The following is a 26,160-nucleotide window of genomic DNA, read 5'->3' as shown; positions in this document are numbered from 1 at the left end:
GAGATTAGAAACCAGGTTTTAAATTGTAAGACATTTCCAGGGGCAGATGTGGACTCTGACCACAATGTATTGGTTATGACCTGTAGATTAAAACTGAAGACACTGCAAAAAGGTGGGCATTTAAGGAGATGGGACCTGGATAAACTGAAAGAATCAGAGGTTGTACAGAGTTTCAGGGAGAGCATAAGGGAACAATTGACAGGAATAGGGGAAAGAAATACAGTAGAAGAAGAATGGGTAGCTTTGAGAGATGAAGTAGTGAAGGCAGCAGAGGATCAAGTAGGTAAAAAGACAAGGCCTAGCAGAAATCCTTGGATAACAGAAGATACATTGAATTTAACTGATGAAAGGAGAAAATATAAAAATGCAGTAAATGAAGCAGGCAAAAAGGAATACAAACGTCTCAAAAATGAGATCGACAGAAAGTGCAAAATGGCTAAGCAGGGATGGCTAGAGGACAAATGTAAGGACGTAGAGGCTTACCTCACTAGGGGGAAGATAGATACTGCGTACAGGAAAATTAAAGAGACCTTTGGAGACAAGAGAACCGCTTGCAAGAACATCAAGAGCACAGATGGAAACCCAGTTCTAAGCAAAGAAGGGAAAGCAGAACGGTGGATGGAGTATATAGAAGGTCTATACAAGGGCGATGTACTTGAGGACAATATTATGGAAATGGAAGAGGATGTAGATGAAGATGAAATGGGAGATAAGATACTGCGTGAAGAGTTTGACAGACCACTGAAAGACCTGAGTCGAAAGAAGGCCCACGGAGTAGACAACATTCCATTGGAACTACTGACGGCCTTGGGAGAGCCAGTCCTGACAAAACTCTACCATCTGGTGAGCAAGATGTATGAGACAGGCGAAATACCCTCAGACTTCAAGAAGAATATAATAATTCCAATCCCAAAGAAAGAAGGTGTTGACAGATGTGAAAATTACCGAACTGTCAGTTTAATAAGTCACAGCTGCAAAATACTAACACGAATTATTTACAGGCAAATGGAAAAACTGGTAGAAGCCGACCTCGGGGAAGATCAGTTTGGATTCTGTAGTAATGGTGGAACATGTGAGGCAATACTGACTCTATGACTTATGTTAGAAAATAGATTAACGAAAGGCAAACCTACGTTTCTAGTACTTGTAGACTTAGAGAAAGCTTTTGACAATGTTGACTGGACTACTCTCTTTCAAATTCTAAAGGTGGCAGGGGTAAAATACAGGGAGCGAAAGGCTATTTAAAATTTGTACAGAAACCAGATGGCAGTTATAAGAATCGAGGGGTATGAAAGGGAAGCAATGGTTGGGAAGGGAGTGAGACAGGGCTGTAGCCTATCCCCAATGTTATTCAATCTGTAGATTGAGCAAGCAGTAAAGGAAACAAAAGAAAAATTCGGTGTAGGTATTAAAATCCATGGAGAAGAAATAAAAACTTTGAGGTTCGTTGACGACATTGTAATTCTGTCAGAGACAGCAAAGGACTTGGAAGAGCAGTTGAACGGAATGGACAGTGTCTTGAAAGGAGGATATAAGATGAACATCAACAAAAGCGAAACGAGGCTAATGGAATGTAGCCGAATTAAGTCGGGTGATGCTGAGGGAATTAGATTAGGAAATGAGACACTTAAAGTAGTAAAGGAGTTTTGCTATTTGGGGAGCAAAATAACTGATGATGGTCGAAGTAGAGAGGATATAAAATGTAGACGGGCAATGGCAAGGAAAGCGTTTCTGAAGAAGAGAAATTTGTTAACATCGAATATAGATTTAAGTGTCAGGAAGTCATTTCTGAAAGTATTTGTATGGAGTGTAGCCATGTACGGAAGTGAAAAATGGACGATAAATAGTTTGGACAAGAAGAGATTTTGAAATGTGGTGCTACAGAAGAATGCTGAAGATTAGATGGGTAGATCACATAGCTAATGAGGAAGTATTGAATAGGATTGGGGAGAAGAGAAGTTTGTGGCACAACTTGACTAGAAGAAGGGATCGGTTGGTAGGACATGTTCTGAGGCATCAAGGGATCACCAATTTAGTATTGGAGGGCAGCGTGGAGGGTAAAAATCGTAGAGGGAGACCAAGAGATGAATACACTAAGCAGATTCAGAAGGATGTAGGTTGCGGTAGGTACTGGGAGATGAAGAGGCTTGCACAGGATAGAGTAGCATGGAGAGCTGCATCAAACCAGTCTCAGGACTGAAGACCACAACAACAACAACAACAACAACAAGCTGTATGTTCTACAGTCTTGTCTCCTGTGGGGAAATCTTTGATGCTGCTCTAGAGGTTTCGCAGCAGCAGGTCACTGCTACTGCGAATAGAGCCATTGATAGGCGACAGCTTTGCCTCAGTGATCAGTTTGACATCTTTCGATGTCTATCCTGTCAGCTGATGTTTTGGATTAGGTGTTGTTCAGTACTTTATCTACAACCCCATTGAATTTCTTTCCAAAGCTGAGTCTTGTGAAATTTTTCATCAGGTAGTGGTGGCCAATACCGTCTAAAGCGTTATGGAAATCCACAGATATTATGGCAGCGACGGTTCTGGTGATGGCTGCATGTGCTTTGGTATCTCTATAGGTGCAGGTGATGTCGAAAATGATTCTGCCTGGTACTGCACAAATCTACCACAGGCTAATTGCTTCCTACATCGCCGTTTTGATGTTAGTGCCGCCTAGTTTGCTATCGACTTGTAGTCATCAGTGAAGAGCACGATTGCTCACAACTCTTCGATGTTGGAGGCACCTTTCTTTTTAGGGATAACGATCATTGTCCCTTGCATAAATGCAGATGAAATTTCTACATCAGTGAATATCTCGTTGATTATTTCCTTGAGTTGTCCCCTAATATATCCCAGCAGGTTAGAAAAAGTTTGTGGGACTAACCATTAGATGATCTGTAGGGTGGAGGCTCTTCCCTCATCTTCAGTTGTCAAGAGTAAACAAATGATTATCAGGTTCCTGTGTATTTCTTTGTTCTTAGTATTTCACATTTTAAACTTTTTATTCGCCCTATGTCCACACTCTGCCTACTATTTAGTGAAAGTGGCTACCAACTGTGTCTTCAGCATTTATGTGACTCAGTTTGTGGATTCGTTCTGTGGAATCTACTGGCAGTGTTCATTGTTGATTTTATCTTTCAGTAATATAATATTCTTACCTCTAATGTGAGTGAATTTTGTTACTCATCGTTTTTTACTGCATCTAATGATGTTTTGTAATCTCATTGGTTACTGACGTGAAAACATGTATACACCAACTGCAGTGGATGTCAGTCAAATTTGCTGGTTTGATAAAACACTGCCAGATTTGAATCACTAAAAGCTATGAGGCTACACAATGGTCTGTGCATATCATGTCTGTAAGTGTTTTTCTGTGGGGTCATTGCATTGTGCCAGCACATGCAGATGATTGATCGTATTAGCTTTGTGTAAAACATGGAAACATATTCAGCTAGGACATTGATTTGAGTGTCATGGTGGAGGGCTTGCAGAACAGTACTAGGACCCAAAATGTGTCCATAAAAATATTTACAGCAATGTAGGCAAAAATCAGTATTGAATTGAAAATTACAAGATTAGCAAAGATCTCGTCTCACGTGAAATATAAATATGTTCTTAGTTATAGAAACGCAAGTAAGAGGAAAGTTTTGCTCAAAAGTAATCCAAAAAGCCTAAGAAGTCCAGTGCTGAGCAAATGCAATATTTATGGCAGCATCGAATAGGAAAGGAAAGAAAAAGGCGCAAAGCATTATGGAGCTGGATCATCTAGCATACAGCAGCCAGCAACATTTCGAATGTCCAAAGATCATATGCAGGCGTTATTGGAAAGTAATACAAGAAAAAGAAATAAAATAGAGATAGGTGGCAACATAACAGCAGCAGGTAAGTATGTTTTGCAACCACCAAATATTGTTATGTTGTCAACTGATGCAACATGCAATAAACTTGTGATTTATCTATTATGCACATGTTATATCACTCTGCATAAACATTATATTGAAAAGACTGACAATTAAGTTACAGATTTGTACAAATCACTTGTTATGATTTAACCCTGACATTTTAATGAAAAATTAACACTGCAGATCTAAACTGTGTTCACTTAAATTTTTTCTACATATTTCAGATTGAAACCTGCAATCTGACAAAATAATTTCAGTTTCTCCCAATACAAGTAATCAGTGAATTAATAAAATATTTAATGATAACTGTATAACTATACACACACACACACACACACACACACACACACACACAGATATATATATATATATATATATATATATATATATATATATATATATATATATATATATATACAGGGTGTTACAAAAAGGTACGGCCAAACTTTCAGGAAACATTCCTCACACACGAAGAAAGAAAATATGTTATGTGGACATGTGTCCGGAAACGCTTACTTTTGGTTCAAAAATGGTTCAAATGGCTCTGAGCACTATGCGACTTAACTTCTGAGGTCATCAGTCGCCTAGAACTTAGAATTAATTAAACCTAACTAACCTAAGGACATCACACACAGCCATGCCCGAGGCAGGATTCGAACCTGCGACCGCAACGGTTGCTCGGCTCCAGACTGTAGCACCCAGAACCGCACGGCCACTCCGGCCGGCCCTCTTTAATTACCATCCATCACGATCTCTCAACAAACCCTTTCATCCGGCTGAACGTTTGGCCGTACCTTTTTGTAACACCCTATATATATATATATATATATATATATATATATATATATATATATATATATATATATCTTTAAATACCAGAAAACTCCTGGTGCAAGATTATTTTGGTATAAACAAGGATAATGGAATGTAGTCTAATTAAGTCGGGTGATGTTGAGGAAATTAGATTAGGAAATGAGGCACTTAAAGTAGTAAAGGAGTTTTGCTATTTGGGGAGCAAAATAACTGATGATGGTCGAAGTAGAGAGGATATAAAATTTAGGCTGGCAATGGCAAGGAAAGCGTTTCTGAAGAAGAGAAATTTGTTAACATCCAGTATTGATTGAAGTGTCAGGAAGTCATTTCTGAAAGTATTCGTATGGAGCGTAGCCATGTATGGAAGTGATACATGGACGATAAATAGTTTGGACAAGAAGAGAATAGAAGCTTTCGAAATGTGGTGCTACAGAAGAATGCTGAAGATTAGATGGGTAGATCACATAGCTAATGAGGAAGTATTGAATAGGATTGGGGAGAAGAGAAGTTTGTGGCACAACTTGACCAGAAGAAGGGATCGGTTGGTAGGACATGTTCTGAGGCATCAAGGGATCACCAATTTAGTATTGGAGGGCAGCGTGGAGGGTAAAAATCGTAGGGGGAGACCAAGAGATGAATACACTAAGCAGATTCAGAAGGATGTAGGTTGCAGTAGGTACTGGGAGATGAAAAAGCTTGCACAGGATAGAGTAGCATGGAGAGCTGCATCAAACCAGTCTCAGGACTGAAGACCACAACAACAACAACATCTATATATATAGCCTATATATATATATATATATACCAAAATAATCTTGCACCAGGAGTTTTCTGATATTTAAAGTTCAATGTGGTATGTGGACTAGAGCAAAGTTTCTCAAGTTCTTCATCACTCGCTTGGGCATTGCTATCTTCTCATAATCAACTGACACTGCTTCTTCCTGCCTGGATAAGTTGTTAACCACCGTATGTTCTTTTCAAGAAATGAATCTGATATCTGTTGTAAATTGTGATTTGAATTATAGGTGAGACAATTGCATAGGATTTGCCTTAACATTTTGTTCATTAAAAGCATGTGTGCAAGAAGCACGATCAGTATATACTGCAAATTAACACTGTTCAATGAGGTATTTAAACTACCTAATTGCCACATATACACCGGAAATTCCCTACCATATGTAGAATACTTCTTCTGGGATGGTGAAAACTCATAGAGTTAGAAGGAAGTTGGTTTCTGTATTCCTTCTTCTTTCTGTTGCACCACGCAATGGATGCATAACCTGAAGCATTACAAATAATGCAAGTACACTGTTTTTATACAGGAATGATAAAAGGACTGCAGTTGTAAAGTCCATTATGCACTTCTCGAACTGTATTATTGCATCTTCTGTTCACTGACTGCTCCTTTTGTCGTTTTTCTTGGTATTCTTCAAGCAATCATTTAGATTAGCTTGATGTTCTGTGGCATGTTCAAATGCCTTCAGTAAAAATTCGGTATGCTATTGAAATGACAGAATTTTGACACAGTTCCTAAGTGTCAAATTAGTTATCACTTGTACTCATTTTTGGTCTGATCTAATACCTTTTGGAATCACATGACCTAATTTCTTGAACTCAAAACACAGTTTTATCCAACATTAATCCTTAAACTGCAATTGCCGAATCGTTCAGACAGGATAATTAAATGTTGAGTGGTTTTTTTATGACATGCTTTGATGAGACAGACTTCAGAGAATATTTTTTTGGTTGTAAGGATGGAATTCAGATCATTTGTGTGAGGAACTGGATAGTGGTCAGGAAGGGTCTGGTCATTAAAATGTCAGTCGTCTCCACAGATGCACTACTGACCATTTGGCCTTTGTACCATATGTGGAGGACTTGTCCTGGAGGATTTAGAGAGGAGAATTATATTATGATTCGTTAGGAACTGGAATTCATGTTTAGACATATTTACTCTAGGCTTTTGAGTACACTTGTAGGCTATAGCTCATTGCAATATAATGTTTAATATTACATTTAATTTTTCCCAGTGTAAGTTCAGTCAGGTTCCTCAGGTCACAAAGATCTTTAAGTAGTCCAGAGCATTTACATTAGCATGGCATAAACTAATGGAAGTGCAGCCACTTGTAACTGTGTATTACTGACAAAATAATTTTCTTTTTTGAGTTGTTAATAAGCCAAACTGATGAACAAAGTCTGCAGTCATTATTACCTTTTGTTTTGTTGGCTACAATGAAAAGCCACTCAAAACTACATTTTAAATCAAATTCAAGATTCAGTAACATAACCTTACAGGTATCATCCCTGACAGAAAAAAAACAAGAGTATGGTATCGAAATTAAAGAATTAACAATGATAAAGTTTACTAATAGCCAAAACAAACTTCATAATGGATGTTCTTGATTAGTTGTGTATGGTAAACTGCTGATAAGTGAAATAACATTTCAAAACACCAACATTGTTAGCAAAAATATATACATAGAAACACATCAAACGGTACGATATTGCAGTACCTGTGTTATGTTGAATTACAATGCAATGTTCCTTTGGATGTGTATACGTAGGAAGGAACAGGCACTGTGGCGATTACAGTCGTTATGAAATACATTAGATGCATTTTCAGTTGTGAATGCAGACAATCATTGGCTGTATAATGGAATAATAAATAATATTTATGAGGGAATACATAGAGCCTAATCCATTACTTCTTTATCATAAATAACAAATGAAGTCACAAACAATTGCATTTTTCTCATATAGAGCTGGCCTTATCACTTACAAGGAGACCACATGGCTTTCAGATTTTTTTTATCTTTTTGTATTTATGATATATGAAGTTCAGAACCAACATATCTGTCTTCCAAAGCTGTTCAAAGCAACTCTCAAAGATTCTCGAGAAAGTCGACTTTGAAGTATTCTGAGCGACTTTAATATTTCAAAGTTAATTAAGTTTCTTGACAGCCAGCTTGGTTCTGAGGTAGACTGTTTACTTGCTGTGTGGATGGCCCGAGTTCAAATCCTGGTTGATTCAAATTCTTATGCAAAAGTACGTATTCTACAAGCATTTTTGAGAAGTGTAGAACACAGATAGAAGGGGCAAAATCGGTAACACTGGAGTTTGGTAATTTCTGGTTTGTGTCTAGTTTTGGTCATCATTTTTTTCATTTTTTCCATTCAGTTATTTAAATATAAAATTCATCAAATATACGCTAACTAACACATACATAATTAGCATTTTTATGAAAAATGCACATCTTCTTATTTCTGACTGCATGTTGCTCAAAAAAATCCAGATTTTATTGCAAATGAAAATTCTTAATTACAAATTCACGGTTCTTTTATAAAACGTTATTAATAAAGACTCTTTAAATTTTAAAAAAAGCATTACAAATATTTTATTCGTCTTTATGTATTTTACTCTTCACAGAAATTCTCAAAGTACATGCACCTTTGTTAAAAAGTTTACCACAGCCATGAATCAGACCTAGACCACCTCCAATTAAAGACGACCAGAAAACTTGAAAGTCGAGATTCTCGAGAACTTTTGAGAGTTTAGCTAACTAATGTGTGTGATTGATGTTTGAGTTATGTACTTCATGTAAAATCTGTATTTAAAAATATGTGTATATATATAATCCGACTGTTGTGTGGGCTCCTTGTTAATAAAAGGTTGTTTAATGAAAACTGCATCATTAACTTATGTTTTTATATATAGTGTATGCATCAGCCTTAGGTCGTTAGTTAGTTAAATGTGCCATAGATCATTTAATCGATTCTTTCATCGAAATGCTGTGGAACGCGTTAGTTTACGGGATATTTATACATGATTATTGCTAATATTAATGAACACTTTATTATTTTTAGTCCTGCTCATGCAGTTACATTTCTTTTTTTCTTTTTCTATTGGCTATAAGTTTTTAAGAAGAAATATGTTAGTGGAACAGATGGAGATGTTCAGGAGAAACGATTTTAATTTAGATTTAAATCTAGCTCTGCTATCTGTCAGACATTTTATGTTATTGGGCGTATGATCAAACATTTTTGTTGCTTCATATTGAACTCTTTTTCTGAGCCACTAACAACTTTAACAATAGATAATAAAGGTCATTTTCCCTCTAGTGTGGATATAAACATCACTGTTCTTCTGAAATTATGATCGATTATTTATGAGAAATTTCATTAGCAAATATATGTACTGTGCCTCGTTTCTTGAAGTGATACCTGCATGATGTCCATAAGTGAACATCAAGTATTATTCTTACTGTACGTTTTTGTGTAATCAATGTTTTCTTTCTACAGTGGATGTAGACAAAATATGCCAGGAGATTAATACTTTTGTTTCCAAGATTAGCAATTATACGAAGAGCAAAAGTAGCTTGTTTGAGGAGCTCAGTAACATGCTTCCTCCATTAGAGTTTTCATCAGTATGTACACCCAAAAATTTGGAGTGTACTACCATATTCACTGACTCATGTTCATGTAATACATGAGTTATTGGTATGAATCTGTTTGTTGTACAGAACTGAATTTTCTGGGGAGTCGTTTTTCATAGAAACATTTAATAATTGTTTGGAAAATATTATTCACCAACTCTTCTGTTCAGTTACTGTAGAACCTAAAACATTTTTCGCTTTCAGATCTCTGACCTCTCGTATGGAAGAATAATCAGTATAAAAAGTTCTAAATCTTTTTGAAACATTTGCAGCGTGTCACGAAGTCCCTATAATTTCGCTAAGAAGACTCAGAAGCAATAAATCCATTACGATAACATTAGAGATCCAATCCCAAAGAATACAGGTCAAAATTACCGAACTATCAGTTTAATAAGTCACAGCTGCAAAATACTAAAGCGAATTCTTTACAGACGAATGGAAAAACTGGTAGAAGCCGACCTCAGGGAAGATCAGTTTGGATTCCGTAGAAATACTGGAACACGTGAGGCAATACTGATACTACGACTTATCTTAGAAGATAGATTAAGGAAAGGCAAACCTACGTTCCTAGCATTTGTAGACTTAGAGAAAGCTTTTGACAGTGTTGACTGGAACACTCTCTTTCAAATTCTGAAGGTGATAGGGTAAAACACAGGGAGCGAAAGGCTATTTAAAATTTGTACAGAAACCAGATGGCAGTTATAAGAGTCGATGCGCGTGAAAGGGAAGCAGTGGTTGGGAAGGGAGTGAGACAGGGTTGTAGCCTCTCCCTGATGTTATTCAATCTGTATATTGAGCAAGCAGTAAAGGAAACAAAAGAAAAATTCGGAGTAGGTATTAAAATCCATGGAGAAGAAATAAAAACTTTGAGGTTCGCCGATGACATTGTCATTCTGTCAGAGACAGCAAAGGACTTGGAAGAGCAGTTGAATGAATGGATAGTGTCTTGAAAGGAGGATATAAGATGAACATAAACAAAAGCAAAACGTGGATAATGGAATGTAGTCGAATTAAGTCGGGTGATGCTGAGGGAATTAGATTAGGAAATGAGACACTTAAAGTAGTAAAGGAGTTTTGCTATTCGGGGAGCAAAATAACTGATGGTGGTCGAAGCAGAGAGGATATAAAATGTAGACTGGCAATGGCAAGGAAAGCGTTTCTGAAGAAGAAAAATTTGTTAACATCGAGTATAGATTTAAATGTCAGGAAGTCGTTTCTGAAAGTATTTGTATGGAGTGTAGCCATTTATGGAAGTGAAAAATGGACGATAAATAGTTTGGACAAAAAGAGAATAGAAGCTTTCGAAATGTGGTGCTACAGAAGAATGCTGAAGATTAGATTGGTAGATCACATAACTAATGAGGAGGTATTGAATAGAATTGGGGAGAAGAGGAGCTTGTGGCACAACTTGACTGGAAGAAGGGACCGGTTGGTAGGACATGTTCTGAGACATCGAGGGATCACCAATTTAGTATTGGAGGGCAGTGTGGAGGGTAAAAAACGTAGAGGGAGACCAAGAGATGAGTACGCGAAGCAGATTCAGAAGGATGTAAGCTGCAGCAGGTACTGGGATATGAAGAAGCTTGCACAGGATAGAGTAGCATGAAGAGCTGCATCAAACCAGTCTCAGGACTGGATACCACAAGAATAACAACAACATTAGAGAGTGCGGGGAAAATAACTTCCGATGTTAGCAGACGACTATAAAATTCCACTCCCTCCTCCACGCCTTCCAGTGTCAATGTGAAAACTTTCTTTCCTAGGAACGGTGACGGCGACGACCTGTTCCATTGCGTCCTGTTCCACGCCGTTGGCGGCCTGCTTGAATGCTACGATTTGAAATGCATTGTGGATTGTTTTGACGGAAAATTCCTTTCCCTTCCTTCAAGTGTGAATTGGTCCTTAGGATTTCCTCCTGTAGGACGAGTAAACATAATTTTTTACTGACATTTTCACCTCTGTCATCGGTTTGTATCACGATGTAGAGCAAGGAACAGAATCTGCTTCCATGATCGTGAGGTAGCGTTATTGAATATCTGTTTCTGAATTGGGGTAGTGTAAGATTTTTATTTTATCTTCTTTACCTTAGCTTATATGAAGATTGAATTTATCTGAGTGATACCATGACTAACTGTACGGAGTGAACTTCATGTTTACTACAGTAAAGAATAATTGAAATAAAATGAAATTCCTTCCGTGGGTCAAAAATAGAGTCAGATGATAAAGTTGTTTATCTCTAAAATGAATACGGTACTGTTGGCGTTCGGCAAAAGTCGTCGATTTGGCTGTGGTGACAGACTAATCTGTAGTATTACTTGCGGTCGAGTTCTGTCTGAAAGATAATTTGGTAGTAAGTTGGCAAAGCCAACGAATGTGAATACTAAATGACAAGAGGGTGGAATATCTTTGGTGTGCAGTGTCAGGTTTGTTGTGGTGGGAGGTTTTCGTGGAAGCGGCGTGTCGGAGGGGAAAGAGTGAAATTGTGGTTGCGTTTGAAATATTTAAAGTGGACATAATTGTTACAGAAAGTGAAGTTTTTAAGAGAAATATGAGTTTTTCTTCGTTGTTCGCACTTTTTGTTGCCTGCGTTGTGTTTAATGCGCAAGTTATTGACGGTTTTCCAGAACAAGGAAAATGGGTTTTGAACTTGTATGATGTGAGTAATTTTCTGTTGAATTCACGACTTATTTAATGCAACAATAGTCACAGATGTTTGGCATATGTAGAGACTTGAAGTTGAAATTTGCAAATAAGTTACAGGTTTATAGGTTGCCTTGTATACGTGTGTTATTCGGTCCGCAGTGATTTGCATCATATCTAATCTTCGTGACTCAGGTGCATGATGTATCCGCGAGATCCATCTCCGGAGAAAAAATTACCGACAGCGCAATATTTTCAGGATCATCGAACCACTGTTCATGTTTGCCATCACTTGCGCAACTGTTGCCACCGTAATCTCCCAGCTTACATTATGTCCTGAAATATGTCACGTTTCGGCCGATGTCAACAATTAAGCGCTAATTTTATAGTAGCGAATTGTGTGTATTGATCCTAGTATCGAAAGCATGACACGCATCCAGCTTTTCCATGTCACGGTGAATCACTGTCACAGTGAAGTTATTTTTGCAACGAATATTTATGACAGATTGCAAAGCCAGATATCCTGTCGTGCTATATGTGCTGCATTTAATCGTGTTCCTTGAGACAAAGAAGACAGTGAAGTTTTAATGCTCTTAAAAGAAAACTGCTCTATCAGACCTTCCTCTTCCAGTATTACCAGTCTTTAATGTTGATGTCAATATTTCAACACTTTAAAAATCGAATGTTTTCAGTTTTATGAGTAGCTTGGTAGGACCTAATAATTTCTGTGGTGATGTATTCCCTCTGGAATCATATTATTCACTTCTCATTTGTAGGGAAAATGTGGGCTACAGTAAAATGGAACTAACAGTTGTAGGTAAAGTAAATTTTCACATGTGGCTGTGGGTGCAGACACAAATAGGAGCCAACAAGATCTTTCCTGAAGACAGATTTCTTCAACTGCCAAAATAATGTTATAGATGAGACAAATTAACACATCTACTGATTTGTAACAAAGGTTTTAATGTCACATGAAGCACAGCAGGACAGAGTGAACGGGAAATAAACAATACTTCATTAATAGTGAGTTATTTTCAATTTTCTGTTGCTGGATATTCTTTGACCTGCCGCTCTTGGTGCCGGTGAAAGTGAATATACTGTTACTTTTGTTTTTTTTGTGTTTGTGTCACATTGACTGTGTTAGTTAAATAGTTGATAACTCAACAACAGTTAATTTTTGCAGTGATATTCGATGTGTCAGTTTAAACTCTAGAAGAAACATGTGTTAATTAATTCTTGTTAACAGGCATTTGAAGTCCATTGCTGGGGATAGACACCCTCCATTTCATTTTCATTAGTCACAAATAACTCTTCGAAGGTAATTTCTATGGATCAGTGAGTGCTCTGCTGTTGGGTGATGACACCCAAGTATCCATATCTCTACCTTCAAAAGTAAGCTGTGAAAATGAGTCCTTAGAAGAGCTACCTTGGCACTGTGCAGTGAACTTGCTGTATTTGAATATAATGATAGCATCCAGGGAACAGCAAATCATGTTACTAGGAGTATTCCTTAGAGACTGTGGAAGCATCCATTCCAAGGTCAGCAGAAGTCATAAGTGGTGCACAGTGATTGTGTTTAGGCAGATGTTCCAATTTACATTGCAACATAGTCCAAGACAAGAAATTTTCCATCTTTCACAAAACAAATAATCCCTCAACCATTTCATACTAGCTGCATGAGTAAGAGAGTCAGCGAGGAGAATTAGTGTTAAAAGGAATTTAAATCCAGCAGTGACTGTAATGAAGGTTGACCGTCTCATAAACAAGCCAACGTAATTCTCAGATAGTTAAGTCACATAGATCAACATTTAATGTGAGCCTCTAGACTACGTACAGTCATCATCAGACGACTTGTGTGTGATGGCCTTTGAAATTCAGGTTGGAAGGTTTGCTGTTGTACAACCACCTCTTTGCTATGTTGCAGTCGTAACATCTTACCTTTGGCTCCCTATAAACGCCAGTGATTAATGACATACTGTATGTGTTTAATTAAATTGTGTGAAGGAGAGAACTCAAACTCGTGTATGGAGATAGTCATATCCCCTTTGTTGAGGCCGAAGTAGTAATGCACAACATTGCTGAACCATATATGGCTCTCATCAGCTGCATTGGAAGACATTCCATTCACTGTCAGCTACAGCTTGATACAAGTCCTTTAATCCAGTGAGCTTATAAGCCTTTTCCAGTTTGGACAGTTTGCCATCCATCCCCCCACCCCTTGGAGACAACAGTGCAGGAGGCCTTACACAAACTATAGCTAGCATGAGTATTTTTTGATATTGGAAAGGCATTATGATGCTATATGATTATATAGTATACTGTAACAAACAAGCAAATGGATTTTGTGACCACCTCGTGATTATTTTGTAATGCTTCCTAGTCAAAGGACACTTTTTGTAGTGAAATGGTGATGTGTTCCTTGGCCAGTACTCCCAAGAGAATAGGGTAATGGTGTTACTCAAGGAGTGTGCAATATGGAAGTGACAGCTTGCTACCCGTCACATAGAGGAGACTTCGAATTGCAGAAGAAAATGGATACTAGAAATAAGTTTTCAGATCGAAGTCCTTCCTCAGAAGTAGAACTCACACAACAACAACAACAACAAAACTGTCTCGTGCATAGCTACTGCCTCTGGACACTAAGGCCCAACTGCTAAACATCTTTCGTGGTTTTGATGATTTCTTAAGTTTGGGAAGCACTTAAAGTTTCTCATCGAATAAGTAGCCTACAAATCTGACTAATTATTAGAAATGGCAATGTTGATCTACCCCAAGTTACAAAAAAAGCACTATAGTGTTGACACCTCGTGTCATTAACAGAAGCTTTGTGTTATGGGGATGTGTTATATTTAGACGTTATGTCAAAATGATTTCTCCATGCATAAGTAGCAGGGAGGATGAGCACCATTGTCTTAGAGTTTCTTTTATTGACACAATTTTACATTCATCACCTCCTGCTACTCATGATCATATTGGTACAAAACATAATCTCAGCGACAACATTAGTGCGTGCAGTTGCATAGCATATTGAGTGTCATTGTGTAACCTACTTGCCTACGTCGGTGAAAACCCACTGCTTGTTTCCACAGATTCTCTCATTCCCTATTACGCAGCAGAATGCCATCATATTTGTTTGTGTTTGGAACTGGGAAGTGTTGTCCCGGACTTTCTGAATAGTTTTATTTGTTGGACATAGTTGTTGGATTGCCTGCAGAGGACTCAGAGAATCCAAACAGATAGACAAATGTTAAGTTGCAAGGAAGGCCAGTGACTGTGGCAACAACCAAAGCTTATATACCTAGTTAGCTGCAAGGAGCCTTGACAGTGTACTTTGTCACCACTTTTATGCCTGAACCCAATTGTTATTATGTGTAGCAGAGGAGTCACCACTTTAAAAGCTCATATTTCCACATCCCTTAGTTTAGGCAATGAAACAAATTATTCTTTTAATGAATTACCAAGGAACCTCACAGAATTTTGATGCTTAAAATGACGCACTGCACTTTCAAACCGAGGATAAGTAAAAACAGAACAATTGCAATTAAGTCAACATATAGTTTTATGTAGAGAAATTTAAAACATTTTCTTTTGTTGCCCATTCTTACAACCTCTCTAAAATATTGCTCAACACAGAAGGACCCCAAGGGAAAAGATTCTACCAACTAATATCCATTCATGCATTTGGTAGATAATTTCTGCAGGTTGAATCATTCACATTTTTAATGCCTCCTGTATGTCACCTCCAATAGCTCTAGATTATCAAGAGTAGAATGACATCCCCTGAAGGCAACCTATTGATTCTAAAACCTAGATAAGGTGGACAACCCAATCTAGTGCTGCCTCTAAACATTTGGCAAGGGGGATACTACATTAGCTGCTGCTGGGATGTTAAGTGATCTATCCTTGGGTTAATGAACTGAACATTTATCAATTCCTTGCTTAGCTCAGGATATTGGCCTTATTTTTCTTTTCTTTCTTCTTAAACAAGGATTTGTTTTTGGATTTTAAGATGTCACAGCATGCTGTAATGGATCATGTACATCCCAAGAGTATCATCACACGCCACAGGAAGTATGGAATTCATCACACGCCACAGGAAGTATGGAGTTGAGTTCCCACACTGGTGAGGGTTTGTAGAGTTCTTCATTTACAAAATGGAAAGTAATTCTACTCTTCTTCATAGCTACTCAGCAGGCCTAGTACCAGAAGATATAGTGCTGCGAAAGTGCTCAGACGTGACCTATGCTATATCTACTTTGGCTTGACTAAGAACTCTGCTATTCCACATGGCAGCCAATGAATGTGATGTATATTTGCCTCAAATCCCGCTCACTGGTTATAATACTACGTAGGAGCACATCTGACCAATTGAGAGATTTCAGAAATGTAAGCCATGATACCTTCTTGTTTCCTTCAATTGTTTTTCAGTCTTTTGTGCTCGCTGTTCGATACTTTGTAACATTCTGTGCAGATGGACTTGTCTTCAGTCTTTGTGATACAGCTCCCTTGTGGCTTATAGCAGAGAGAAACTGTATTTTACTAAAGGACTGGCTGTCTTCTTTGGTGACATGAAGATTTGTAAACAGATTTATCAGGAGTAGTAATGTGATCCATACAATACTGAACATAGCCTTAGTACTCTACTACACCCATATGGCTATACAGTGTCCAGTTTGTGCTGCTGAGCACTCATTTTGGTATTTTTCTTTCTGGCCCTGTTCTCTGTATAAGATGGAGAGGAATTAAGAAGTGGCCATTGAAATGGTCATCTACCATTCTTCTCTGACAAGAGTGTGCATGGGCAAGAGACTAAACTAAGAGATAAATTGAGGAGAACATTTCTCTTCCCTTGCTAAAGTGTGTCATTCATCCTGTGATAAGGAGGCACATAATCTTTTGAGTATACAGTGTACTCAACAACTCATTGCCTTAGGCAAGTCGAATTATAGCCCCATAGAGTACTACAAGCACTGTAGTCATCCAAAAGAAGAAACAGTCAAGGGAGATTGTTGATGAGCTCTTTGGCTGCCTCACTGCCTAATATCTTTTGTGGTATCAGATAAATGGAGCACGCTTTTACTGACAGCTCTAGTGGCCTGTGTGCTGGGACAGCAACTGCTTCTAGTGTGGTAGTTAAGGTGACAGGTGGAGAATGGTGTGAATTATTGTTTGACACTGCCCATCCTCTTTCAGTCTTTCAAAAATAAGAGAACAAGTTTGGGGTTTAACATCCCAGCAGTGATGAGGTCATTAGATAAAAAATTTTGGATTGAGGATGGATGGGGAATGAAATCAGCCATGTCTTTTCAAAGAAAACATCCTCCGTTTTGCTTCAACGATTTACAGAAACTGTGGAAAACAAAAGATGATTTGGACCACCACCCTCCTGAATATGGGTCCAGTGCACCATCTCTCTTGGTATGTTCCTTTCACTACTGAGGCTGAAGGCACTCAACCTACACCCTAGTATTTCCTCTATTACTGACGTTATTTTTCTTCCCTTTGTATTTTTGCCTTTGCAGTGTTTCTAAGGCCTCAGCTATTGGTGGTGGGCCATAGAAACTTATTTCATGCTACCAACTTTCAGTTCCAAGTCTTCAGTATTAGAGTTGGGTGGAGTTTTTCTCCCTGTTGCTTAAACCATTTTATTGCCCTTTGCTTGCCTTAGATTGTGACCGGACACTAGTTGTACAACATATACACTGGCACAGTCTCGTTATCTGAGAATGGTAGATACCAGTCTCTGTAGCCTTGCAACAAGCACTCACAGGAATGTGCACCTTAGGTATTATGAATATACCAAAACCAGTGAGATGCACTTTCTGTTGATAGAAATTCATTACATTACGACATGGTGATAAGGCCAAGTTGTTCCCACAGTCACCAGATTTTACTTACTGCTTGAACAGTGTCTGAACTTAAGTTCATAAGCTATAGAATAGGGACAAGATATTTTGTGATCAGAGCAGCAAGGAATAGCTAGCATTTCTAATGGGGCGTGCAGTAATGCCATAAATCCGGGACTGGAATTCACCTTTGCTGTTAATTGGGTCTAGTATCTTTTACTTTTTATTTGTTTGATGGAGTAAAAATATTTTACACTCCCAAGATTCTCTCTATCAATCTGGAGTCCAGGCAAGCAGAGGCAATCAGCTGATTGGCTGCTTTTGCTTATAGTACCCTTCGATTCCCTTCCCAAAGGAATTTCCAATTAAACTTCCTGGCAGATTAAAACTGAGTCAGGCTGGAATGCTAATCCAAAACATTACCTTTTTGTTTTCAGTTGCTACAAGCACACGCTCATTGAGTTATTAATAACATATCGACAGTATCATTTTGAAACTGGATTAATAATTCAAAGTGGAGACATCAAGCATTAAGTCATCCCATTAGCCAAAATACTAATGTCTGTACTCAGACTTGTGCCAGGAGGATTGTGTGTGTCCTCTGTTGTTTTTCATGCATTTTTTGTTTGTTTATTGCCATTTGGAGGCAATATTCTACTCAATTTTTCTTACTTTTTAGATGATTGAAGAATATCATGAGTCTATTCCCAAGAGTTTGTTCAATGGATCAGTGGCAACTGTAAGAGGTAAGAACAAATTTATTTGTGTGCGTGTGTGTGTGTGTGTGTGTGTGGGGGCGCGCTTGCGCGCGCGTGCCCTTTCAGTTTGTCAACATATACTCATTGTAGCTGCTTAGTGTACCAGAAGAGCAGAAGTTGGGCAGAATGTCATAATCACAGGAGAACTGGGAACAGTATCCTGATTAAGATGGTCATTCCCTGCCCCATATTGTCACAGGGGATAACATGTGGTGTGATCATTTAGAGCTGGAGAGCAATCGCCAGAGCCAATACATGTGGATTCACCCACACAGAAAAAATCCAAACTCATGCATACCAGCACTGGGAAAGTCATAGTGACCTTTTTCTTTCACTGCAAGGGCCTGCTGATCATTGACTTTCTGGAGCACTGTGCCACAATTAACGCACAGTGGTATGTGGACACACTGCAAAAACTGAAGGGCTCCTAATGCGTGTTGACAGGCACCCTCTATACATCCTCCAAACAGTTCTGATCCCCCCCAACGCAATTACAATATGTGTGGAGACATAAAGAAAGAGATTAACGGCCATCGATTTGCTTCTGACAAAGAGGTGCATTGCCTGGGTACAATCATGGTTCTCTATATAACCACAAACCTTTTTCCATGCAGGCTTTGACTGTATTGTCTCATAGTGGGATAAATGTATTAACAGTTATGGCGATTGGGTTTTAAATAATAAACAGTTTACTTACTTTTTTCCATGTGCCTCATTTTAATTTGACTGCCCGTTATCGAATAATAGTTGTCAGCGGACAACCAGAGTTTTCCAAATTCTCAGAGGTTTCTGTAAATTGCTTCAGGTAAATGCCAGATTGTTCTTGAAGAGTCATTGCCAGTTTCCTAAGCTTGTCTTTCCTGTCTGACATAATACTCCTCTCACCATGAATTTGTTGTTCTTTTTTTGTTGCCTAACAAAGGTATGTGAAAGAGTTATATTAATAAAAACACATATCATGACAGTGCTTTGAGATGTTGACATAGTTCCACCAATCACATTCATGCGTAGACTTCTAATACTTTATTTGCCCATGATTAAATATATTAAATCTATGTCGACACATTCCTCTAATGCAGACAACCTTGTAGGTGGGGCAACCACAGCTATGATTATTCATCTAGGGTATTACTAACCACTTCAGCTCTATTTGAAAATCTCAGAATCTTTTTTCCCAGGATTTATTTTCCATCAAAACAAAACACCGAATGAAGAACAGTATGTCATGGATTAAAAACTGCCAGATTCCAGTGTAGTGGGTGGGTTCAAAACAAATAATATCATATAGTGATGGCTTCTCCGACCTGTTTGGAACCATGTATTGGGGATGCAGCCATGTGCTCTGTCATGACAGTGTTGTGCACATGCATTGTAGAAATGGGGATGACAACATGCTGCTAGCAAGCTTTACTATTTTGAAAGACGCAGCCAAGGTGACGAACTCCAGTGCTTCATTTGTCATCCTGTAAGACAGTGGATTTTATGAATTTCAAGTGAACCCGACAAAGGTTTGCAATTGCTAAATATGTATGGGAATTGGACGTATGTCTTAATTCCTTCCTTACCCTCTCTATATCTATCTCCTTGCCCTACGCCTTTCTCTGTCCATCACTCCCTCTCCCTCTTGTTCTCATTCTCCTTCCTCTCTTTGTCCATCTCCTCCTTCCCCCTATCTACGTTCATTTCCTCCTCCTTCTTTGCCCCTCTCCTCTTTTGTCAGACTTTGAGTTTTGTTTATTGGTGTTGCTAAGGAAACCTTGATTGCGAATTGAAGTCTCTTAAAGTTAATGGATAAATCAATTGGGTCATTGGCACGGAGGCCATGAGAGAGACTTTTTCAGGTGCTGAATCTATCAATATAGTAATTCAGCAATAGTATTTTGCATGGTTTTAATCTTCAAATGGATAGGAATACAAAGTTTCAAACAATTCAGATGTAACAGTAGTATTCTAATCATAAATCAATAAGCTGTATGTATAAGTCTCCTGTTTTCTGTTAAAACCAACTATGAGGAATAAATTTAAACAGTACATTGTTGTGTATACAAATTTTGTTTAAAATTATATATAAGAAGAAAGAATATATACAGGAGAAACAGCTTGTCTAATGGTTTAAATGCCCCGATATCGTAGTTAAAATCGCTTGTGAGAAAGAATGAGAAATAAAACTAAACCACGTGTTTTTGCAACACAGCACTTTTTTTCTCACAATCAGTTTTAATAGAAAAACTGCAGTGGTTTTTTATATAACAATATATGGCTCATATCTGTCTGGATGTTTATCAGAGTATTGTGCAAGAATTTGAAGTAAATAGATCAAGAAATTTTCGAGATTTTTGCTAACAACATTTGCATATTATGTACTAATATATTTATATATTATATATCTTTCAAAAAAATAGCATTTAGCCATGCAAATTTTATTAGAGTATTGTGTGAAAATTTGAAGTAAATTGGTAAAGTTTTTTCTTAACTACCTCAGAAACCTGGCTCCCTGGGCATCGGCATGGCTCCACCCCACCCTAGAGCTGGCCCTGGGATGAACTGGTGTTACAACAAATGAATCTTCCTATAAAATCCACTGTGCAACCAAAGCTGTAATGTTGATTATAACTAAAAATAAAAATGTTGAACAGAAGAAAGCAACCTGGGGCAACAGAAATTGAAAAACCAGGCATTAAAAGAACATGCAGTTAAAAAGTACTGGTTGGACATGAGAAAAACTGAAGAAGCATTGAACTTATGAAGTGTCAAATAACAACAGTTGCCAGGAAAGATGTAAGATACAAATCAAAGATCATCCAGAACAGGAGAAAGCAAACAATGTCAATCCTACTAGAGGCTGTTTGATCAGAGCTGATGTGACAAGTTGACGCAAACATTGAAAAACCAGAAAAAAAGTGACAGCATCATCAGGTGGAGTTGGTGAGGGGAGGAGGAGGCAAAAAGTAATAAACTTGGAAGGAAATTCAAACAGTATGGAATAACAACAATATTGTGAAAATGGTATATTGCTACTCACCATATAGAGGAGCCATTGAGTCTCAGACAGGCACAACAAAAAGACTGCTATGCATTTAAGCTTTTGCTCAGAAGACATCCTTCAGAAGTAGAAAACACACACATGAAATCACTGCCCGTGGCCACAGCTACAGCCAACCACAGTGGCCAGAAACAATGATCACCTGTGTGTGTGCGTTGTCTTCTGAAGGAGGTGGTTTTTTGGCCAAAAGCTTAAATGTATAGCAGTGTTGTTTGTATGAATGTGTGTGTCTTTTCTACATCGTAACGTCTTTTGGCCAAAAGCGGAGCAGTCTTTTTGTTGTGACTATCTGCAACTCAACATCTCCTCTATATGGTCAAAAGGAAAATCATCTTTTTTTTACCAGTTTTATTAACTTTCTTCTATTTTAACATTTCAGGTGGAAGGCAAAACCAAATTTCTGAAATTACACAAGAAACTTAAGTTTTATTTTGCAAAGAAATTAGTGATCTTCTGCTACCTCAGTAAACTCTAGCATTCCTGGTGAAACACCACATTCTCTGTTGCAAGCAATGTTAAAACTACACCATTGTCTACCTCCGTTGTAAGGATGTACTTGTGCAATGTTTCCAGTGAGACTTTGCCGCTTTCAAAGTCACAATGTAATTGTTTTCTCTCTTCTTCTTCTTCTTCTTCATCTTCATCCCAATTTTCATATTCTTCTGATTCATTATTGTCTTCATTCTTGTCATCTGGAACAGTCAGAATTTTTCAGTGTCAGGTCCTATAGACTTCCATGTGATATCAAAATGTAAGAAACAGCCAAATGTCATATTTTCTCCTGAGTCAGAAAGAAGACCCAATGTATTGTGGAAACCTAAGCCCATTTCTCCAGTCTCCTACTGTTGGTTGTGTGGCTTCTTGATGAATCCACATTTCTTGAAACAGTACAAAATCATGGCCAGGATAATATTTTTCAATGCTGTATAGCCAAGCTCGTCACTGGCCTCTGACCATCTTTATTAAATCTCTCCATCACTATTGACACAATATATTTGTGGTGAAATGTATGATGGAGTAATTAATTCATAAAAAATAATTCTTTGCTCTTTCTACCGTTTCAGGGCAGATCTTAACAGCCAAATTTTTAAGAGTCTTGTTCTGACACAGTATGTAAATATTGTCCATTTTCACATACATGAGTTAGCAATTGTTAGACATTACTGATATTGCAACCATGTGATATTGTTTTTCTTGTGAACTCTGCATTTTGCGAGAACAAGTTAACAAAAGTTCTCGTGTCAACACAGAAGTGTAGTACAGTGCAATGAAATTAAATTAACTGACTTCCCCCACTAAAACAAATCCAACATCATGTCTTGGTCAACTGTTCCACCAATCATTAAAAGTTTTCCTGGCCATCCGATGGAATACAGGACGCCATACCTTTGTCTTACTTTTAACATACAACACTGTCCAATAATCAGGGTGCACTCGTGACACTCAGAACACATAGGTACCCAATGTTATACTCTAATGTGTTGACAGAGGCATGATATTGGATATATTTTAATGAGAGGAAAATATTTTTGCCATGAACCTGAAAGTGGGAGCTTCTTTTCACAAAATGTGTAGTTCAACAAGAACAACAGTAATCAGGGCTTGAATACAGCTATTTGAGATACAGTTCTGAAACATGTTTTTTAATGCCACATGTGTGACTGTTTTCCTTTAGTGTGTGTGTGTGTGTGTGTGTGTGTGTGTGTGTGTGTGAGAGAGAGAGAGAGAGAGAGAGAGAGAGAGAGAGAGAGATACTGACACACAGTCTTAACATACAATGCTCAGACTACTGTGGTAGTGTGTTGTCCACGGAAGATATTCCAACTATGAAACATGCTTTTCACTTGTAAAACTTCATCACAAATTTACGTGCCTGACCTTTAGTGATCATTTGTGTCAGAATGTAGTTAGATGAAGTTAGGTGCCACTTCTTCCTGACATTAACTGCCGACTTCATGCATTCCTTTTTAGTCAGAATCGCTGTATGGAAAGAGATGTATCTGTAGTACTGTGGAATAATTATATATTGTGAGGGGTCTCCAATAGTTTGAAAATTGATTGTAACTACTGTTTATTTATATTCTTACTTGAGCCTTGTAGTTAATCAGTAAGTAAATGAACAAGCACATCTGCTAAAAGTTATTATGCACAATCTAAAATTCTATTTTTAAATGAAATAAAACAATGAAATACATAACTGTTTTTCTTCCCTTTGAATATTTAGAATTGTTTTCAGATAAAACCATTCAATTCTGATTTGTTTTATTGTTTGCAGTTGATTGCTCTTCTGACTCATCAGAAACTGATTTGGTGCTAAAAGCAACAATGTATGAACTGCATTGCTGGAGTGAGATTTTTCAGCGAGGGAGCCCTGTAAGTCAGTTCAATAATCTTGTTTCTCTGCAGATACTTATCTTTCACTGTTTCTGCAAAGCTCACTAATTTTTTTTCTTTTTTTCCATAGGAATACGACGATGAAATCATTGAAGCTCAGGTCCCAGCTGACAACAAAACTTCAGAGACCAGGAAGATATTTAGATGCATGAATTCGAGACAGGTGTGTACCTTAAAAGACGTTGCATTTGTTGTGCAATAATGTTTCACTTGCTTGAACTGTAGAAGAAAGTTCTGCTTTCCTGACAAATTTTGCTTCCAAAGTAAGGAACTTTTTATGCTCTCTTTCAGAAGTTTGTCCCTCCTGCGGGCCTGGGGGTCAGAATAGGCCCGAGGTATTCCTGCCTGTCGTAAGAGGCGACTAAAAGGATTCTTACACCTTTCAGTCTTTATGTGATGGTCCCCTGTAGGGCTTGACCTCCATTTTTCAAAATGCGCTTTACATGGTGCATCGTGCATTGAGATCTTTAGCTCACTTTCTCGTCATGGCAGTGCAGTCCCACTCATCCTCCATCTCTTGAATGAGGACACCTTCCTGGGTGCTTTTCCTCCACCAATTATGCAGTGTAGTTTTCTGCGCCAGCGAGGACCATGGAATTCTTTGCACCTCATATCCAGTACAGTAGCCAGTTCATTGTGGTGGGGCCGCCATGTACCCTGTTGGTTGTAGCCCCCGACTACACAGGGATTGCTCTGCTGACGCCTGAACCGTTGACTCCCCACGTATGCCAAGGAGTAGATGCCTGTCACCCTGGGGCATCGGGACTCCCGGCAATGGCTATCCTGCCAGGTGGCCTTTGCTGCAGCTGGGTGGTGCCCTTGGGGAGGGCCCCTGGTCGGAGTGGGTGGCATCAGGGTGGATGATGCGCGATGAAGCATACCACGTCGTTACTTGCTGGTGTTCAAACACCAGCTGTCTCTAAGTGTTCCAAGTCTCAGTACAATGCAAGGCAATATGATGCTAAATCGTTCCTCTCCCTGGCCACACCGTGCGAGGAACACCAAGCTAAGGATGCCAGCGAACCTTATTCACCCTGGTACCTCATATGTATGAGAGCTGATGGGGACTCCTTTCTCTTGATGAGGCCTCAGTTTTTTGCAGAGCTTTTAGAGGACAAGTTTGGGGAGGTGGAGGGCTTGTCCAAAATGCGGTCAGGGTCAGTCTTGATAAAAACAGCATCCTCTGCCCAATCCCAGGTATTATTCTCTTGTGACAAGCTGGGGAATTTTTCCATTACCATCATGCCTCATAAGAGCTTAAATATGGTTCAGGGTATTATATTCCACAGGGACCTTCTTTTGCAGTTTGACGACGAGCTGCATGCCAACTTAGAGCGATGAGGAGGTCATTTTGTCCAGCGTATCCACTGGGGTCCAAGGGATAATCAGGTTATCACCGGTGCCTTCATCTTGGCCTTCGAGGGTGACACATTACCCAAGAAGGTCAAGGTGATGGTCTACCACTGTGATATCCCTCCCCCAATGCGATGCTTTAATTTCTGGAAGTTCGGCCATAAGTCTTTCCGCTGTACTTCCAGCATCACATGTTGATATTGTGGACGTCCATCCCATCGCAATACCCCATTTCTCAACTGTGTCAACTGTGGAGAGCTTCATTTTTCTTGCTCACCAGACTGCAAGATTTTACAGCGAGGAAGGAAAATCATGGAATACAAGACCCTGGACTGACTGACCTACACTGAGGCCAAGAGGAAATCCTGTGGCTATGACGTCCTCTTATGCCGCCACTAGGAGAACAGTTGTAGCCCCATCAGTTCAGCGAGTTCCAGTCGGCCCTCAGAACCGGAAGACTACACCTACCCCCTTGATGGTGTGGGGCACTTTCCTGTTGCTCCCGCACCACCTACCTCGGGAGCACTGTCCCCCCCCCCTCCCCCCCCCCCCCCCCCCCAGCCATCGGGGACACCAGTCCCCATTTCTCAGCCAGAGAAGTGTAAGTCTTCTTCGGCTCCTCTTGCTAGGAAGGGGTCCCTTGGGTCACTCCCAAGGTTTCTGCTAGTGGGAAAGATGTCACCCGCCAGTGGCTGAAGTGCCCAAAAGGAGCTGGTCGTAGGGCTTCACGATCCTCCTCAGTCCTGGAGACTGAACCAGTGAAGCTCTCCCAACCAGAGAAACCCAAGGATCAGTGAGAGAAATCCAGAAAGAAGCCCCCCTAAGACCAAGGGAATTGCGGTATCCTGCACATCTGTTGGTGTCGTACCGTTCGTCTGGAACCTGAATGACAATCCACTCACTATAGTGGAGACGTGTCGATTCTTAGGACTGGTTTTTGACACCCGATTGACTTGGCTACCTCACCTTCATCAGCTT

The 26,160-nt window shown here is 38.9% G+C and overlaps 2 protein-coding genes across 3 annotated transcripts in view; one reads left to right on the top strand and one right to left on the bottom strand.

Moving 5' to 3' along the window:
* The first annotated feature begins 11,555 nt into the window (after positions 1 to 11,555).
* The window catches only part of LOC126416330 (transmembrane protein 87A), a 70,769-nt gene continuing 56,164 nt past the window's right edge, over positions 11,556 to 26,160 (top strand). Inside the window, exons 1-4 of the mRNA XM_050083994.1 lie at positions 11,556 to 11,804; positions 18,314 to 18,380; positions 23,711 to 23,808; positions 23,900 to 23,992. Of these exons, the coding sequence (XP_049939951.1) occupies positions 11,697 to 11,804; positions 18,314 to 18,380; positions 23,711 to 23,808; positions 23,900 to 23,992 (366 nt within the window). The 5' untranslated portion in view covers positions 11,556 to 11,696. The remainder of the gene's footprint in view (positions 11,805 to 18,313; positions 18,381 to 23,710; positions 23,809 to 23,899; positions 23,993 to 26,160) is intronic.
* The window catches only part of LOC126416331 (uncharacterized), a 68,354-nt gene continuing 64,027 nt past the window's right edge, over positions 21,834 to 26,160 (bottom strand). For both annotated transcript variants that reach the window (XM_050083996.1, XM_050083995.1), the window contains exon 4: positions 21,834 to 22,127. In XM_050083996.1, the coding sequence (XP_049939953.1) occupies positions 21,907 to 22,127 (221 nt within the window). In that variant the 3' untranslated portion in view covers positions 21,834 to 21,906. The remainder of the gene's footprint in view (positions 22,128 to 26,160) is intronic.

Source organism: Schistocerca serialis, chromosome 8 (assembly GCF_023864345.2).
Source record: "Schistocerca serialis cubense isolate TAMUIC-IGC-003099 chromosome 8, iqSchSeri2.2, whole genome shotgun sequence".
Classification (NCBI taxonomy): Eukaryota; Metazoa; Arthropoda; class Insecta; order Orthoptera; family Acrididae; genus Schistocerca; species Schistocerca serialis.
The sequence above is the reverse complement of the archived record's forward strand: the minus strand, read 5'-3'. Positions and strand labels throughout refer to the sequence as shown.